This window comes from Chelonoidis abingdonii, chromosome 1, assembly GCF_003597395.2.
Source record: "Chelonoidis abingdonii isolate Lonesome George chromosome 1, CheloAbing_2.0, whole genome shotgun sequence".
Taxonomy (NCBI): Eukaryota; Metazoa; Chordata; order Testudines; family Testudinidae; genus Chelonoidis; species Chelonoidis abingdonii.
Window position 1 is genome coordinate 118,986,259 of NC_133769.1, and position 19,189 is coordinate 119,005,447.

General features: G+C 48.0%; 1 protein-coding gene across 1 annotated transcript in view; it reads left to right on the top strand.

The window, feature by feature from the left end:
* Positions 1-19,189, top strand: part of CECR2 (CECR2 histone acetyl-lysine reader) — a 149,241-nt gene that overhangs the window by 122,496 nt on the left and 7,556 nt on the right. The window contains exons 10-18 of the mRNA XM_075069260.1: positions 2,675-2,804; positions 3,124-3,161; positions 3,263-3,354; positions 3,573-3,699; positions 13,206-13,618; positions 14,507-14,635; positions 14,948-15,767; positions 16,939-18,343; positions 18,975-19,080. Coding sequence (XP_074925361.1) covers positions 2,675-2,804; positions 3,124-3,161; positions 3,263-3,354; positions 3,573-3,699; positions 13,206-13,618; positions 14,507-14,635; positions 14,948-15,767; positions 16,939-18,343; positions 18,975-19,080 — 3,260 coding nt within the window. The remainder of the gene's footprint in view (positions 1-2,674; positions 2,805-3,123; positions 3,162-3,262; positions 3,355-3,572; positions 3,700-13,205; positions 13,619-14,506; positions 14,636-14,947; positions 15,768-16,938; positions 18,344-18,974; positions 19,081-19,189) is intronic.

The window sequence follows — 19,189 nt, forward strand, 5'->3', positions numbered from 1 at the left end:
GTATCACCTAGATATGCAGCTGGAAAATTATGAAGTACCTTTGGGACACTGGCAGCCTTTCAGAGTTTGATGGGTAGTGCCCTGTTTAGACCAAAAGCATGCCAGTGAATTAAAACAGTCCAATTGAGATCTTAAAGTTGAGATGCTTTATATTGCAGTGATAGGGTTAATGGCAGGTGCCTTTAACTGAACTCCAGCCTGGAAATATGGTAGCTTTCCCCTAGATTCTCTATCATCTCATCAGTGCAAAGCATCATCAGATTTAGACAGCTTCCCAGAGCCTACACAAAGTGAACACTCCCATTTTTCTTGGGCGCTATCACTACAAGGCTTGTCCATTTAGTATTAAATGGCTCAGTTACTCCTAGGTCATTCATTCTCCTTAACTCATTGTACAGGTATCCATTGCACCTTTTGTCTCAGTGACCCTAATCCTTTAAAAAGTGATGTGTGATATTAAGGTAGTTCTTGCTGGATCAATTGAATGATCCATACGTATACAGGAACATATGTTGGGATTGCTTTATTCTAGGTTCAAAGATAAGCCAGGTGGATTCCTCCTTCGCATCTTTCTGACCAGGCCAGCTTGGATCCAAGGCCTTTCCTTCCCCTTTGATCTTCTGGATCAGCTCACAAGATGTAAATTCCCCTTTTGATTCCTTCTACATATGCCACCTTTCCTGGTTTCCCATATACAGTAGTTCTTCTGGAGAAAAGTTGTTTCTCTGTAGCTGAAGACCCTGTTACCACACATGGTATTGGACAGTCTGCTACAAGTTGTGGTATTCTAAGTCAGGATAAACCAATTCTATGTTAGAGAGGATGTTTATCAGCCATACTTACTTTCATCAAAAATTTACTGGTCCTTAATTTCTGTGCAGAACACCAGAAACCCATGTAATCTCCATGTACACAGCACAATTCCAAGATGTTGCTTACATCCAAACCTTTAGTAAGGATCCATTTGTGGTGGACAAAGATCTGTGCACTACCTGTATCAAGGAGACCTCTTAACTTCCTCTCATTTAGGAATCACACACACATCTGGATGCCATCACCGAAATGGCTAAAATTAAGATTTCTCCTGGGAAAAGACACAGGTTCATCATCCATGACATTTTTCACTGGAGAGTACCCTGATTTATGTCACACTTGGTCACAGTAAAAGTATACCTTGGTTTTTATAGCCATTCCACCCCTGTATTATCCAGGTTTATCTTATACCAAGTCCCCTCTCGCCTGCTAGCCAGAGTCCTGTAAGAGTAAACTTGAAAACTCTTCACCATTTTTTGTTCTGACACACACCCAGGTCTGAAACAGCTCCTGAATGATAATATCCAGTATCTCCTCAGTGGATTTCTTTGGATGTAGCAATCATGTTGTAGAATCAATTTTTTCTCAGGGTGCTGCTTCTGATGGACTCTTCAGCAGTATTCAGAGACCTGACCCTTCTCTTAGGGTTAGCAGTTTTTTCTTAAGAGTAGTCACGGGGGTGTCCTCATGTGGTGCAATAGACTTCAGGTGCCTTCTCAGATAACAGGGGTACCAGGAAAGGAATCCACCAGCTCTGTGGCTGGTCACAAAATATGCACAGCCACACAAAACAAAGAAAACTTCAACATCTTCCCCCTTGTGGTTCTGTGAAAGTTTAGAAGGCTTTTGCACCATCCTTGATGGACATTCTCCCTCAGAAACATACCTTTGAAGACAGGAATGGTGCTTCTGGTGTCAGTGGGAGTAATGTAGTTCAGAAACATTTTGTTTTTCTCTTCATCCCTTTTCACCTCCCTCCTTAGTTGACAAACTGGAATGTAGCAATAGCTTTCCTCCAGGGTGTGGCATTTCTTGAGCCCTGCTCATCTTTTACTGCCTTAGTCTCGTGTCACTTTGGCCCTTTAAGAACAATTAGAAAAGGGACATGAAGGCTGCCATCTCACGAGACAGGCCTGAAGTGCAGAGGCTGTAGGAGGCAAATACACCAGAATCTCTTCCAGTCTCTCATCTTCTGCTACCCTTTCTTTGGGTCTCCACCATACATTTCCAAGTCTCTGGTATTCTCCTCTGTGGGAGATCCCACCTTCATACCATATGTGGGTTGCTGCAGCTGCAGTGACCAAGGAAACAGAGAGTCTTCTCAGAAAACAGTTCTGGAGACATAATCTTGGTACAAAACATGTGCTTGTGAATTTAAGTGACTTAGAGCTGGTATAAAAAAAACAACAACTAAGCTTACACAAAACCAGTAAACTCCCCCATCTGAAGCAGAACAGTTGCTAACCAATTCCTGGCTGCAGACCAGAGGTGGTCTGAAAGTAGCTCCTGCCATCTCTGCCACTGACCTCTTAAACCTCAGCAACACAGCTGGCCCAGACTGGTCAATTAAGTGGAAATTTGTCTTGAAACAGGCTAGCAGCAGCTTTGCAACAGTGACACTGCAAAATAGGTTGTTGTTAAGGTGGAGAGGAGAGGAGGAAAGGCAGGTATGATGCTCCTGTATTCTGTTTCCTTGCTGCTGCCCTTGCTGGAGGGATGACAGCGTTTACTGAGTAAAGCCCTTGGCTGTCGGACACGACAACCTCCTGAAACTCGCTGCTGAATAGCCTCCTTAGTTTTCTTGTGTCATGTTACTGATGAGGGGTAAGAGGGCTAAACGGCTTTTTTTCTCCCATTACAGAACGAGCCAGGAGGAGGAAGCTCCGGGAAGAACGGGCTTGGCTTCTGGCCCAGGGGAAGGAGCTTCCCCCAGAACTTTCCCACTTGGATCCCAGTTCTCCTGCTAGGGAGGAAAGGAAGACCAAGGATCTGTGAGTACATTGCAGTGTGTGCAACATGCTTGTGCATTCATACACTTTCAGAGTAGGAGGTAGGAGGAATGTGGCCAGTGATACAGTAAATGGGGTCGGTGGTAATAAGGATGGTGAGGAGGGGATTGAGGTGGGATGAATGTCCGAGGGGCGTAGAGTGCGGTAAAGGCAAGAGAGTGTCTGTTTGAATGAGTGTTCGTAGTGTGGATGCACGTACGGATTCTTCTTCAGAACCTTACTGTTGGCAGCACCAGGTATGGGGTGGAGGAATGATGAAGATAAGAGTGTGTGTATTCATTATTGCACTTACCATTTGCAGCTTTGAACTGGATGATGAGTTCACCGCCATGTACAAAGGTCAGTCTCCTACTCTCGCCTTTCACTTCGCAGGAGTTAAAAATAAGTGAATGTCTGCCTGGATGTGCGTTAACAGTTTCTCTTCCTTTTGTTGCGGTCAGTTCTAGATGTGGTAAAGGCTCACAAGGACTCTTGGCCCTTCTTGGAACCAGTTGATGAATCATATGCTCCAAACTACTACCAGATCATTAAGGTACGCAACATGCCCAGCTCGCTCCATCGGTCTTGCGTGTGACTCTTTGGATTGGTAGAAAGCTAGGTCTTTAGTCTGTTCTTTTTAGTTCTTTGACCATGTGTTATGCAGGAGTCAGACTAGATCGTCGTCTGGCCTCTTTAAGAAGCTAGTAACACCACCTTCTGGGCCTTTCTCATGCTTTGTTATAATGGAAGGGAGATGTTGATGTGTTTCAGGCTCCCATGGACATTTCTAGCATGGAGAAGAAGCTGAATGGAGGTCAGTACTGCACCAAGGAGGAGTTTGTGGGTGACATGAAGACCATGTTCAGGAACTGCCTAAAATACAATGGTGAAGGCAGCGGTAAGAGCAATGAGAAAACTTGTTCCATTGTTGATAGCTCTTGGTGCTCTAAAAACCCTACCCTCTACCTAGTCATCCATAGCTGGCTCGTACTGGACACCTTCTGGAGGGTGGAGGTGATAGCAGGAGTTCATGGATAGTAAAGCTCCGATTCAGCAAGGTTTGTAAATGTGTCTGTAATGATAAGCACATGACCAGTCACTTTGAGTTCAGTTGTGGCTACTCACACGTGTAAAGTTATGCATGTACTGAAATATCTTGATAAATTGGGGCCTATTAACTATACCAAAGGATCTAGTCTAGTTGGCAGAGTGCAATAGGTGCGGAAAAAAAGACCCTTCAGGAGTTTGCTCTCTTGTATGTGTGTGTTCTCTGTGTTAGGGGAATGGTATCTGAATTATAGGGATTGTGTGGAGGGCAGGAGTATGCTTAGCCCTCAGTGTCTTTAAAGTAAAACTCAGGGAGGAACACAGTATGTGTGCAGCCTTTTGGAGGGGAATGATGTTCTTAGGTTCTCCTTTGAGTCTTGGACCAGCAACGAGAGTCAGCTGGTGGGAGGCCCTGGGACCATCAGGACTCCCCATTGCTATGGCAATTAAAATCAGGTGCCTCACTGAGGTGAAACATGCAGGTTATCAGTATGGGAATATTGCAGGCTCTGCCTCGCCAGCACCTGCCAGTGTCAGCCAGTGTAACAGTGGGGATTAAGGAGTTTAGATCCCTCAAGCATTGTCCCCAAGTGAAAGTGAATTCCAAAATCACAGAGGGATGCGATCTCTCTGTTCTTCCTCGAGTGCTTGCTCATGTTGATTCCATTCTAGGTGTGCGCACGTGCACAGTCGTTAGAGATTTTTGCCTTAGCGGTATCATAGGGTCGGCTGTGGTGCCCCCTTGGGTGTTGTGCTCATGCTTAGGTATATCAGGTGCCGCCGGCCCTACACCCTCTCAGTTCCTTCTTGCCTCCCATGGTGGTTATTTGGAGCACATCTCCTTGCATAGCAAGGGCTAGTGGTTTCCTCTCTGATGTTGAGCCTTAGGGCCTTGTAAGTAGTTGTTTATAGTAGTTAGTGTTAAGTAGTTGTTAAATGTAGTTAGAAGTTAGAGTCCCAGAGGGGACTTTGCCCCAAGCGGGGCATGCCCTGGTCTCCGGGGTTTAAGCCCTGCATGGACTATAACAAACCTACGCCTTTAAGTGACCCCCACAGCAGCTGTCTTAAGTGCTTGGCGGAATCACATGTGAAGGACAAGTGTTGTGTTTGTAAAAGTTTTCCACCCAGGACTCAGAGCGGAATATTCGTTTGAGGGCTCTCCTCATGTAGGCTGCTCTCCGTCCAGCTTCTGAGCCATCCCGGCATGACTTAACTCCAACTGTCTCGGCCTCGGGGCACAGTGCAACCCCGGCACCGGGTTCTGCCAGGCACCGCTCTCTGTTGCTAGTACCCAGTAAGAAAACTAAGAAGCATGGCTCCCCGGCACTGGGCAAGAAGGCCATGAGGCATGAGGAAAAATACCTAGTTCAGGCTGCCCGGCCACTCCGGAGCCATGTAGACCCAAACTTGTGGCAACATCGATGCCCTCCCCCGGCGCCAAGAGAACAGAGGCCTCCACCACGCCATCAGCACCACACATGCAGCAGGAGGTGGCAAAGGCTCCCTATGTGGGCAAGCCAGCCACTAAGACCCCCAGGGGCCAGTGGAGCACCACCAATTCCCCTGAGCTAAGGCAGCGCTCTCCGTCTGCACATTGCAGATCTCTGGCATCACAGCCCAGATCCTCTGGGGCTTGCCCTCGATCACTGGCACTGCATTCGCGGTCCCTGCCATCTGAAGCGGATCACCTAGGGCGAGGCGGCTGTCTCTGTACAACCAGCACCATTCGCCTTCCCACTGGTCGTCCTCTCAGCGCAGATCTTAGTCGCCTGTCCTGTGGGAATGCTCCCCATCACGATAGTGGTTCCCTTGGTACCGGCACCGCTCCTCCTCCAAGCACCGGCCTCCGGCGGCAACAGTCAGCAGGCAGACACAGGTGTCGGCAACCTCGCTGTGGTCACCAGAAGAGGATTTCTCTAGCATGGAAGGGCAGTTTAGCCCCTCACTGAGAATCCACTGGCACAACTGGGCACCTGAGGCCGCATCGACGTCTACGGCGCTGCCTTGGCAGCATGGCCAGGAGCCAGCACAGTGGCCTTATTGGAGTGCATGGGGCATGCCAGTGATGATGATGCCCTCTTCACACCGCTAATCTGCTGTCACCTCGGATCAAAAGTTGATGGCACCGGGCTTGGTGCATGAAGCACACTCGGAGGTCGGGGTAGAGGAGACAGTGCCCACCCCAAAAACCCCTTCCCCCTCAGGGGATGATGCCCTGGAGCCTCCCTCAATGGTACAGTCATCTTCCTCATCCCTGGTTAAGGTGATCATGGGATCCTCGGGCCAGTCTGCTGGACACTTTTAAAGAACACCAGACTCTGCTTCGACAGGTGACCAAGAGGTGGAGGAGATGGCCAAGCAGGTGGACACCATGTTCAATGTGCTCTTGGCCTCTACCCCTGCCTGTGTTGCAATACCAGTGAATTACGGGGTCCTGAAAATTGCCAAGGCGCTGTGGCAAACCACATCGTCCATCCCTCTCACCTCCAAAAGGGCTGAAAAAAAATACTTTGCCCTGGCCAAAGGGTTCAAATACCTTTATGCCCACCTACCTCTGGGCACACTGGTCGTCTCTGTGGCTAACCAGAAGGATAAGCAGGGGCACACCAGTTCAACTCCCAGAAATAGAGTCCAAAAGACTGGACCTTTTTGGGAGAAAAATGTATTCGACAGCCAGCCTGCAATTCTGGGTGATGCATCACCAGGCCTTCTTGGGCAGGTACAATTTTAACTTATGGGATTCCCTCTATAAGTTCAAGGAGTCACTCCTGCAGGGTTTGGCCCAGGAATTTGGCACCCTGGTAGAAGAGGGCACCGTGGTGGCTTGGTGCTCCCTGCAAATGACATGGGATGTGGTGGACTTGGCAGCTAAGGTGGTTGCATCAGCAGTGGTCATGAGGCACAGCTCCTAGCTTCAGACCGCCTCTCCCAAGAGATACAGACCTCGATCCAGGACCTCCCATTCGATGGGAATGGACTTTGTGCAGAGCAAAGGCCATGAGGCTCCATGGGTTAAAGGACACTCAGACCACCCTTCACTCGCTGGATATGCATATGCTGCAATCTGCAAGGAAGCAGTTCTGACCACCCCCACTGCCAAAGCCTTGTCAGCCTTGTCAGGGGTCTGCAAGGCAAAGGGATAGAGACACGAGTATTAGTCATCCCCACCCTTCCAACTCCCACTCATCCACGCAGCTCGGCCCAGCTAAGCATCCAGGGAGCCAGAAGTGCTCATTTTGAAGGTGCAGTTGAGAGCGACGCCCCAGTCAACTCCTTGGATCCACTTTGTTCTTTCCTCAGCCGTTTTCATCCCTACCGTTCGGTATGGTCGCAGGTCACCTCAGACCACTGGGTTCTGGACATAGTATCTCAGGGCTATGCCCCTGCAATTTTCAGCCGCCCCTCCCTCCCAGCCCCCTTCTTCTCCGTCCCTCTTCAGGGGCCCTTCTCACGAGCAACTCCTCATTCAAGAGGTCGAGAACCTCCTGCACCTGGGGGCGGTGGAGGAGGTCCTTCGAGAAATGAAAGGAAAGGGATTCTATTTCTGCTACTTCCTAATCCCAAAAGCAAAAGGGCGCCACAGACCCATTGTGGACCTGTGTCGCCTCAACAAGTCTCTCAGAAAGTTGAAGTTTCGCATGGTCTCCCTGGTCTCGATCATCCCCCTCCCTGGATCTGGGAGACTGGTACGCCGCCATCAACTTGAAGGATGCTTATTTCCTTATTTCAAGGTGTGACAAAATGGCCAATGTTGGTATGGTGGGTCCAGCACTTTTCTTGGGGGGTGGGAGGGTCTTAGGACGCCACACCTTGCCCTTGCTCTTGGGGTGCCAAGGGCCCCACTAGTGGCCTGGAAAAGTGGTAAAGGAGGAAAGCGGGGAAGGGGTCAGGGTTTGCTCCTCACTCTGAGCCCCAATCCTTCTCAACCCCTGCGGGTTACTTACCCTCTTCCCAATTGGGTAGGGTTACCCTTGGTCCTTGATGCTACCTGCCCTGCTGGGTCAGGGTCTCACTTCCTCCGGTTCTTTGGTCTTTTAATTCTCAGCAACACACCAGCATACTCCAGTCCTCTCTCCATCCTCGCTCCACACTGTCTGCCTGAAACAGGGTTTTTTTTTATTAGGTTCCTGACAGGGCTTAATTGGCTACAGGTGCGCCAATTAACCTGTAGTAACCTTCCCTAGTCTATAGGGAACCACACCTTAATTAGCCTAGGGCTTTTCTATCTCCCCTCTACCACTCTCCCACTGCTCCCTGGCCCTGCTGGATCACAAAGGTCACAGGCATTTCCTCCATTTCATAGTTGGCAGACGCCATTTTCAATTCATGGCGCTGCCCTTTGGCCTCTCATCAGCCCCAAAGGTGTTCACAAAATGTATGGTGCCAGTGGCTGCTTACCTGAGACATTGAGGAGTCCAGGTCTCCCCGTATCTCAACAACTGGGCTCATCAAGGGCAGGTCCCAGGAACAAGTACAAAGGAGCCTCGATCTGGTATGTTCCATCTGTCATAACCTGGGTCTGTTGATAAACGAGAAAAAATCCACCTTAACGCCAGTACAGTGAATAAGAGTTGATTGGGGCAGTTCTCATCTCCATGCAAGCCTGAGCCTTTCTTCCAGAAGTGTGTTTTCAGGCCGTGTCGGACATGATCTCCCATATGAAGAACCACCTGCTCATCACGGCTCACACCTGCCTGCGGTTGTTGGGCTATATTCACATCTGTTGTAAGTCATCCCCGGCTCCATATCCTACCCCTAATAGTGTGGCTGGCGTCAGTCTACATCCCCACCAGGCACGACTAAGACTGGATAGTCAGGGTGCCGGATTATATCCGGTCATCCTTGAATTGGTGGTTGGACCCTAGGTCGGTGTTGGAGGGAGTTCCCTTCAGACCTGGACCAGCATTGGACCTGGGTTGGGGAGCCCATCTGGGCAATCCGGGCACCCAGGGCCACTGGTTGTGGGATGATCTGGCCCACCATATCAACATAAGGAAGCTCAGAGCAGTTCCTCTGGCCTGCCAGGCTTTCTTGCCCCACCTGAAGGGGAAGGTGATGCAGATCCTGAAGGACAATACCACCACAATGTAATACATCAACAGGCAGGGTAGTGCCAAGTCTTCGGCCCTTTGTCAGGAAGCTCTCAGCCTTTGGGATGTTTGTGTGCAACATGCCATTCATCTGGTAGCTGTGCACCTGTCCAGAACCAAGAATGTGCTAGCAGATCACCTCAGCAGGACCTTCTCATCTCACCAAGAGTGGTTGCTCCATCCGGAGGTGGTCAGCATAATCTTCCAGAGGTGGGGAACTCCCCAGGTGGACTTGTTCGCGTCCCAGCAGAACAGGAAATGTCACTTGTTATGTTCAATCTGGCGGATGAACAGGGGTTCCCTATGAGATGCGTTTCTCATCCCATGGTCAGGGGCACTGATGTATGCCTTCCCACCCGTGCCATTGATTCACAGGGTCCTTGTGAAGATCAAGCAGGACAGGGCAAAGATTATCCTAATAGCCCTCGTGTGGCCTCGCCATCACAGGTTTGGCACGTTGCTGAAACTTTCAGTAGCTGCTTCGCTGCAGCTGCTCCTCTGGTCAGATCTGCTGTCCCAGAACCACGCAGCCTTCTGCACCTGAACCTGCATGGCTACTGCATGGCTAAGCGTGGATGAGTGGAAATTCTCGGCTCATGTTCGGCAGGTCTTGCTGGGTATCAGAAAACCCTCCACCAGAGTGACTTACCTGGCCAGATGGAAAAGGTTCACATCTTGGGTCTCAGAATGGAGTATCGGGGCTGAGCAGGCCCCACTGCAGGAGATCCTGGATTACCTGCAGCACCTCAGACTCCAAGATTTGTCTCTGTCATCAATCAAGGTCCATCTGGCCGCTATCTCGGCTTTCCACTTTTCGTGGGACGTTCAGGCGGTTGTCAGAACAATCCTGCAGGAAAAACAGGATCGGACCCAAGCAAGCGGCCATCATTCCTCCTGCATGCAACAGATTAAGAGTTGAAATATAAACTGGGAGCCCAGAGAGGCATTGTGGCAGCAGTAAGGGGAGGAATAGATGCAGATACCAGGGGTACTTCAGACCCCTGAGATGATACTTACCTAATGAGGGATATTTGGACTGATCCCAAGGGGACAGATCCCGGATGGTCATACCCCTCACCCCTATGCCTTTCTCAAAGGGTCATATGCCCCCTTGAGAAGGGAACAGCAGGAATCATGGATGGTAGCAGAATTTACAGGCCACCTTAAGAGACTGGAGCTGCGACTCGATCCCAAGTGAGTAAATAAAAAAAATGTTTTTTCTTCAAGGTGAAAAACGGAGTGTGAGCGGGTTAATGCACTAATCCATGGAGTTGCCCAGGAACAATTACTTGCAGCAAAAAAGGGGAATCCTGCCATCCATTTGGCATGCAAACAAAGGCAACAGACACTGGGGGAACAAATTTGAGGTTTGCAAGAGCAAACTAAGGCAGCTGTGTTGCAGGGACGGTACTTGGTGGCTAAGTAATTACAGGCAAAATGCACCACCTAAAATAAATGCAAAATTCATAAGAAGCAGCATAACTGATAAACACAGCACATTATAATTGAATAATTTATAATTGAATAATTGAAATCCAATTGGCTTTGCTTTTAAGCATGGTAATATTGGTGGTATGGGTAAAGAAAAAAACATCCAAAAAATACATCCGGCCAATATGCGAAATCAATTGTTGCTGACCATATCCGGAAAGCATACCCTAGTAACGTAACATGGGTATCCTGTGGTAATGATGACCGGTTTGGTGAAAGCATCATCACGGAGGAGAATTGTAGGCCTGAGACCTAATCAGCCCGCCCCCCCAATCTCATATGAAACCAGCCTTGGGTAAAACTCAGCGAGTTCACCACTAAAATTGAAAAAAAGGAATGTTCTGCTGCTGATAAAGCATTCCCACCTCAGGAATGTCCTTAACAAAAGTTATAACCACCAAGGTTGTAAAAACACTAAAAAAAATTTTAAAAATATAAAAAAACCTTCTCAACAAATGGTAAAATAAGTTCTAACCAGCGTTTGATGCTGACCATCTGCATAAATAAAAAAGGTCACAATTAAGTTACAATTTGGGCATAAAAAATAAAATGTAAAAAACTTAAGCAAAAAAACCCATATAAGTGCCAGTGCATAATTGATTAAATTTTTTATTATTTAAAAATATAAAATAATATAATAAACGTAATACCTTTTTTAAAGCCTAGTTTACCTATATAATATAAATAAAAAACAATGCTTTTTAAAAGCCATTTCTGAGAGCAGTTCAACATCAAGCTGCTAAAACTCTAACCCCTCTGCACAACCATAATGTGCAGAGGCATTGCCAAAAAAACCCAGAATAAATAAATCCTGTCTAGTCATCGGGTAAAATTTGTCTGTTTATTAAAAATGGTAAGCATAAAAAATGTTTTTAATATATGTATTCTGTGTGTATTGCTAATAAATAAATGTTTAAAGCACAACTGTGTAAGGTTTTTTCACTAAAAAAAGGTTCCGCAGACCCATAAAGCCCTAAGCCCCGCCCAAAAAAGGGCAGGTACTTAAATTGACCAGGTTTCTTCCTAAGCCCCATGGATAAAAATAGGTGCCTTACACCATAAACTGCCCCCCCCCCTCCCCCCAAATGAGGGTACCTAAATTAATTGGGTCACGCCTTAAGCCCTCAGTGGGGTATAAATAGGATGTCCTAAATTAACCAGATAATGCCTTAAGCCCTCAGTAGGGTATAGGAGGGGTGCCCTAAATTTTTGCAGGTAACAGTGCACTTACCCAGCAAGCTCGAGATGATGCTGGCTTTGGCAGAGCAGTGCTGCAAGACCATGAATTCCAAGCCCACCTCAGTTGGCACTGCTTATGAGCCACCTAGAATGGAATCAACATAAGCAGGCACTTGAAGAAGAAAAAAACGGTTATCTACCTTTCGTAACTGTTCTACAAGATGTGTTGCTCATGTCCATTCCATTACCCGCCCTACTGCCCCTCTGTCGGGAGTTGCCAGCAAGAAGGAACTGAGAGGGCATAGGGCAGGCAGCGCCTGATATACTGATGCATAAGCATGGCCCTCAAAGGGGCACCACATCCAATCCTACGGGTACTGCTAAGGCAAAAACCTCCGATGACCGTGCATATGGGTACACACACACAGCATGGGAATGGAATGGACACAAGCAACACATCTCAAAGAACAGTTACAAAAGGTAAGTAACTGTTTTTTTCCAGTAGTGGTGTGCGACAAAGAAAATTCTGGAGTGGTCTAGAGGAAACAACCAATCATGTGATTTGCACTGAGTTACTCTCTTGATGCCGCTGGCATGCCATTCTACTTCTTATGGACTCCACTGAAAACCAAGAAACTACATCTGAGAAAATTTTCCTGTGGAACTAACACACACGGGATGACTGACATCCATGTAGCATGTTCTGTGAACAAGGATCAGAAAGTGCTTTCAAAACTATATAGAGAGAATTTCACCTTTTTCTATAATACACAGCAAAGCTTAATAACAGTCCAAGAAATTGAATATAATAACCAGATTACACTACTGTGGAATTCCAGTTGGGAAAACATAAGAATTTCTCCAGGACCTGGAGGTTGACACCGCTCTTAAAAATACTATAAGATCGTTACTGACTGACTGTTCAGATCCAGTATCTTAAGTATAATTTGAGAGTTGGCACTTCTAGCAACATAATTCCCCTTTAAACCATTTTGGGATGTTAGTTTGATGTGGTCTCAAAATAAACTGCATCATGAAGGAAACCTGCACAACACTTTCAAAAGACAAACATGGGAGCTTAAATTCATAACTCTGCTAGACACTAAAAATGACGGACTGAACAGGGACACTGGATTTGTGGTTTATTTCAACAATCTGTAACCTAGTAACCCCCTCTTTTTGTCCTATGACTGCAGAGGTGGTAATGGGCCACTCTGCCTTAAATGTGCTAAACAATCTGTCCTATCATGCATTGTGCTATGATGCTTGCTCTCCCAGATCTGTAAAAGAGCTCTGTGTAGCTCAAAAGCTTGTCTGTTACCAACAAAAGTTGGCCCAATAAAAGATATTACCTCACCCACCTTGTGTTTCTTGAACGTCTCCAGTCCAAGTACTGACCAAGTCAGATGAGATCATAACCCAGAGTGGGCTGGTTTCAAACAGCCCTTCCCTCTTCACCTTTCTATTTAACTTCTCCAAGGAAGATATTTACATAAACATGAGAAGTCAGAGCCTTCAGAGTAGAGACAATCTGACTTTGTCTGATTATCTTTATCCATTAAGGCCTGTCTCCCTGCCTCTCTTGTTTTGAACACAGAATACACCAAGATGGCATACAACTTAGAGAGATGCTTCCACCGGGCAATGATGAAGCACTTCCCTGGTGAAGATGGGGACACGGATGAGGAGTTTTGGATCAGAGTGGATGGGAAACGGGAGAAGAGGAGCCGTCGGACCGGGCGCTCCAGCTCTGGCAATGTTTGGACCCGATCTAGAGACCCTGAGGGATCAGGCAGGAGACAGCAACACCTGGAGAATGGAGGGAAACCACCACCATTCCGGGCTGCTTCCCGGGCTCCTGTTTCCTCCTCATCTTCCTCCTCTGCAGAGGAACCAAGTGGCAGCACAATGCAACCCCCTCGGGAGGTGGGCGCTTCCAATGGCCAAGGCTTCCCTCGCCCACTGCATTATGGTGGAATGCCCAGCCAGGTGCCACACCCTGGCCAGATGGTAAGGACTGACCTCTATGGGTTTTCACAGATTATAAATGCAGAGAAGGGCCCGAGAATAAAAGGTCTCCTGTAAGTTCCCAGAAGAATCCCTCCTGTATGATCGGATCCTCTTATTGGTGGTGGAACATGGGTTCTCATTTCTCTTTTCCTCTTCCCTTTTCCTTCTTTGTCCCTCTGTAGTTTTCTCTGTGTCCTTTTAACCTTCTTTGCTTCACGCCTCCATTCTTCCTTCCTGGTGTGATCCATGCAAGACTTGAAAAGTCCCCAGGGCAATGGTAAATAAAACACATTTCTTTGGTGAATGGAATTATGCCCTCAGTTCTACAGATTTTAGGCTTAAACATTTTAGCTCTTAGGGTTGCAAAGATGATACAGTTTTGTCTTCCTGAGTCTGCAGATAGACAGCTCAATTGCCTCTGTGGCTACTTATAGCTTCCTAACCAAAAGCCGAGTATAATGAACAAGACTGCTGCTTGGAGCTCAAGCCCCAGAGGTCACATGAAAGATGGAGCTATCAAGCATCCTGATAGAAGAGTCCCCCTTCTCAATTAATCCAGGCTCTGTCAGGGTCTGGGAATTGTCCTGGAACTAGCTGGTGGGAGCTCCTCCCTAATCTGTCTATTGTTAGCCTCAAGCTAGTTAGGTGTCTGGCAGTTGTATAAAGGCCTGGTCTGTGGGATTCATAGCTGGGATATTTCTTCTGGTTCCCTGTGTGAAGGAGTAACTTTGTGGCATGGGATCTGTATTATTGTACACCACAGTCTCCAGCATAGCTCCTTGGAATAAGCAACTGAATTCAGTCAGAGCCTGTTAGACGCACCTCAGTCCATGGCTGCCCAGTATCTGTAGCAGCTTTGCTCTTCTGCAGCTTTGTTTTTCTTTCCAGCGGCCAGCAGTGCCAGGAACATTTGGCCCTCTGCGGGGATCAGATCCAGCTAAACTATACGGATCACCGCGAGTACCAGAACCCCACCCTGGAGATCCAGTTCAGCAGCACCAGCACTTTGCCATGCAGGTAAGAGCCTTGCTCTGAAATTCATGTGTACCATGTTCTAGCCTCTTAAAAGAAATAGAATGGATCCAGAGAGCTGGGAGCCATGATCTGCCCTTCTGTACTCATGGTGTATGAGTCAGTGACTTCAGTTTCCACCTCACTGCACTCATTGGTTACAATGCCAAATGGCATCCTCTGCCTGGGGAGGGATCTGTCCGATGCTGTGAGTCACTGATTCTTTCCTGTCTCCTCCTGTTACTAGTACATGAAAAGCTACAAAGAGTAAGTGGTGACTCTTTCACTGAACCTGGCCTCTTTCTCTCCCTCCCACAGTCTACAATCGGACTGAATGAACACAGAGGATACAGACTGGCTGCACCAGAGAAGCAGATGTGTGCAGGGCCAACACATGTCTCTGCACTGGGGCCACAGCCTGGATCCCTGCAGCTTGGGCGGATGAGTGGCCCTCCCCCAGATGCTAGTATGTACCCCCCAGTGCAGTTCCAGCAAGGATTTATTCCTCCAAGGCACAATGGACCTCCAGTGAGACCACCTGAGAGCTCAGAGGTCCTCCCAGGCCATATGTATAGAGCATATAAATATCTAAATCGAGCACATCCTGCTGCATGGAATGGAAGCCACAGTGCTACAAACCAGACCTCCCTGGGCCCAGACGAGAAGTCCCCGTTGAGCACGGGACCTTCTTTGCAGTCTCGTGCTCTTAGTCACATGATGGATCCTCGGGCAATAAGACCACCTCTGCCTCCCAGCCAGTGGACTGAGCAATCAAATTTCCTACCTCATGGGGTCCCTGCCTCAGGATACATCAGACCACCTGGTAAAGCCACCGGTCAGAGAATGCAGCAGCCTCCAGCCTCTGTGTTTGGTGGACCCCCTCAAGTTCAGAGAGGATGCCAAGGTGGGGATTCCATGATGGACAGTCCAGAGATGATCGCCATCCAGCAGCTGTCATCTCGTGTGTGCCCACCGGGTGTGCCTTACCACCCCCGTCAGCCTCCTCCCCCACATCTGCCTGGCCCCTTCCCACAGCTGGCCCATGTTGCATCAGCAAATGTGCAGCCTCCGAAACCAGTCTTGGGTAACGGAAACTCTCAGGATGCCAGTCAGACAGTGGAGCCAGAAATCAACCGAGGTAATTTTAATTCTTTTAGTCTGAGGAGGCCAGCAGTCCCTGCCAGAGTTAACTTTTTATTTCCTTTTTTCTTTTCTACACCTTTCCCCCCTCACCATTATACTTGGTTTCACTCACTTCTGATAGACTGCCCATCAAACTGATCAATAGGTTTTGTTGTTAAAGGAACATTTCACTATTTTTCTAGACCAAGCAGCTCAAGCCACCCTTTTCACCTACACCAAATTGAAATGGGATGGGGGGAATGGTCCCATGTAATTATAATTTAGCATTTATGCATCTAGTACTGACAGCTGCTCTCTTGCTTGCAAGGTGATGTCATTTTGTGACAAAGTCAGTGTTGGAGCCCCACGCAGAGACTGTAAGCTAGATCCCAAACTACTTAGACTTGCTTAATACATTTTGATACATAGTTAAACACGTTAAATATTGGCTATACCAGCTTCTAAGCACTCAGATATAGTTAGTTTTTTATATTTATATAATTAGAAATGCAAGAATTCCAAGAGAAATCTAAAATCATCAGACTATTATTAAAGCATAGACAATTTGTTTTTTGGTGTTTGGTTTTTATTAAATTTTAATTAATATCAATTGAAATGAAGCAGCAAGAACTTCTAGGATTTGGATTACAGGTAGCTCTTTAAAGCTAGGACCTTATCTTCCTTTCCACATCACAGCAAGAGTCCTGATCCTGCTGGGCATTACCATAGGACCAAAAATAATAGTACATAAAGTTTCAAGAGTTTTCTTGGAATTTATGTAAAAGCTGATTTCCCCAAAGTGTTAGAATTGACTTTAATTCGCAGTGTGGTGACGTGCGTCTTCAGTGCATGATCTGGAAAGCTGTTTTGTCCAAGGTCTTCTCTAATTTTTAAGCAGGATTCACATACTGCCTCTGGAGCACTAGTAGCTTTGTTGGTGATGGTTCCCAGCATGGACAATGTGCTGGCTAGCAACCAACAATGAACGTTTAAGCCACTGACCTAGAAGCTGGCTAGTGACCATTATCCACAAGCAGCCAAGGTAACGTGACAGCTATGTAAAGAAATAGTTAAATATAGTTGCTCAAGAGGTGAGGTGCAGTGACTTTGGGCTGACAACAGCAGGAATGGATGTCAGGGACATGAAGAAGGAGTTGGGTTAATTCTTTCCACTTCCCCTTTTGCAGTGGAGCCTCCACCTGGAGCAGAAGAGAAGGCTCAGTGCATCAGTGTTCCAGAAGGGACGTACCCCAAACTGCTACCTCATTCCAACCCCCCTCTACAGATGGACTGCACCAGACGGAGCTTGCCACGGGAGGAGGAGGGAGATGACTCTGGAACTAAAAATGACCCGAAGGCAATGCAAAGCAAGAGTGGCTGGCCAGGACAGAGCACCTACACTGGCCCGACAGGCCAGGCGTGCGTGAGAGACCTTGTGACAGCACCTGAGAGAGGGCCTGGGCCTGAAAATGGGGCTTTAGGTGAAGGACCCACCAGTGGCAATGAGGGGAAAGGACTGGCTGTTAACATCTTGGAGAAGCCCCTTTGTCCTGGGGGGAAGACTTTGTCAGAGGTCGCTGTGCCTTGTATGGGACAAAGCACCAGTACTCCTGGTGTGGATGGAGGCTCAGTGGGGGGGGCTCCAAGCCAGTTTCCCCCTCTCTACATGCCTGGTTTGGAGTATCCAAATTCAGCCACACGTTACCATATCAATCCAGGACTGCAGGGGTTCAGCCCTATGATGGGAGGGAAGCCTCCCTCTGTGTCCCATCCACAGCATTTCCCCACTCGGTGCTTTCAGCATAGTAACACCCATCCCGGTGTCTTTCCTCGGTATCGCCCCCATCAGGGGGTGCCATATCCCTATCAGCCACAACCTCCACCTTCCTACCACCACTACCAGCGACCTCCATACTACACTTGTCCACAAGGCTACTCAGACTGGCAAAGGCCTCTCCACCCCCAGGCCAACCCTGGTGGGCATCCGCCCGCCCACCCACCTCTGGCTAGGCCTTCTTTCTCAGACAGGGGGAATGTGGGTAATCTGCAGGGCTGCGAGGCATTCAGCACTGCCCTGGCGTCCCCAAACCGAATGGACGTGGTAAGCGCCAAAGAGGTTCCTCCAGGCGATGGGCAGGATCCAGGACCTGAAGATGTGAAGTCAGATGAATCCCAGGAGAGGCCAGAGAGTCCCAAAGAGTTTCTTGATTTGGACAACCATAATGCAGCCACCAAGAGGCAGAGCTCAGTGGCAGCAGGGGAGTTCCTATATGGGGCTCTCCCCCCGCCACTGAGTTCTGGGATCAGATTTGGTCCATCAGCTTTCCCTCCCCATGGGGTGATGCTGCAGACAGAGTCTCCTTATGCATCTCGGCATCCAGCCAGTCATTTCCAGCCCAGGACCTATGGATCACCAGTGAATGCTCACCTATCTCGTCATCCAGCCACCGGCCAAGCCAATGGCCTCACTCAGGAGGGACCCTTGTACCGCTGCAGGGAAGAGAACATGGGTCACTTTCAGGCCCTACTGATGGAGCAGAGAGGCAGCGGAGGTGGCATGGGGGTGGCCCAGGACATGTACAGACCACCGGGGTAAGATTGTTTTCCACAGGAAGGGGGGAAAATTGGAGGACGTGATGAGTGTTGGGTACTTTTGGAAAAGGTCTAGATTCAGAATCCGAGCTGCTGGTAGGAAGAACAAATTGACAAAATAGTTCTGCTGTCATAGGTCAGGTGTCTACAAAACTTAGGGAGAATTTCGTGCCAGTCTTTTAAAAAGCACAGTAATAGAAATGAGAGAGACTCACCAGGCTGTCTTGTCTATCCCTTTACCAATGCTTCATCTTACCAATCAGAACATGTCTATTGTTTTGTCCAGTTTTACATGTCTCCTGAGCAATGGGGGAAGCCCCCTACCCCAAAGTTCCACAAAGGAAACCAGTCCTTCCAGCCATTTTACATGCCACTTTTCATTCCAGCATAGAAAATGGTGCTGTTTTAAGAATTGGCCTCCCCCCCAAAAACAAATGCACAAAAAAAAAAACCTGGCTTAGGGGTAGGTCCATGGCCTGGTGTGGGGGATTCCAGAGAAAGACGGGCAGGTCTAGATTGAGTGTAATTAGAATACAAACTTGTATGTAAATAATCTGTACACACCGTGCAGCTGAGATTTATTCTTGCTGTTTTTGTGCTAAAACTGTCCTTTCATTCAACATGGTTCCAGAATGCAAATACACCAGACCCAAGCACCCTTCCCAAAGGCGCCTACAGCAACCATGTCCCGGGAGGAGCTGCCACCACAAAAACCATCAGCATTGCCTCTGGATCAAGTAAGAGCCAGCAAAGAGCAGAGTTCGGCTGAGAACTTTTCTCTTTTCACTAATTAAAGAAGTGAAATATTTGGAAGTGGGTTGGGGGAAAGAGGGAAATGGAACAATT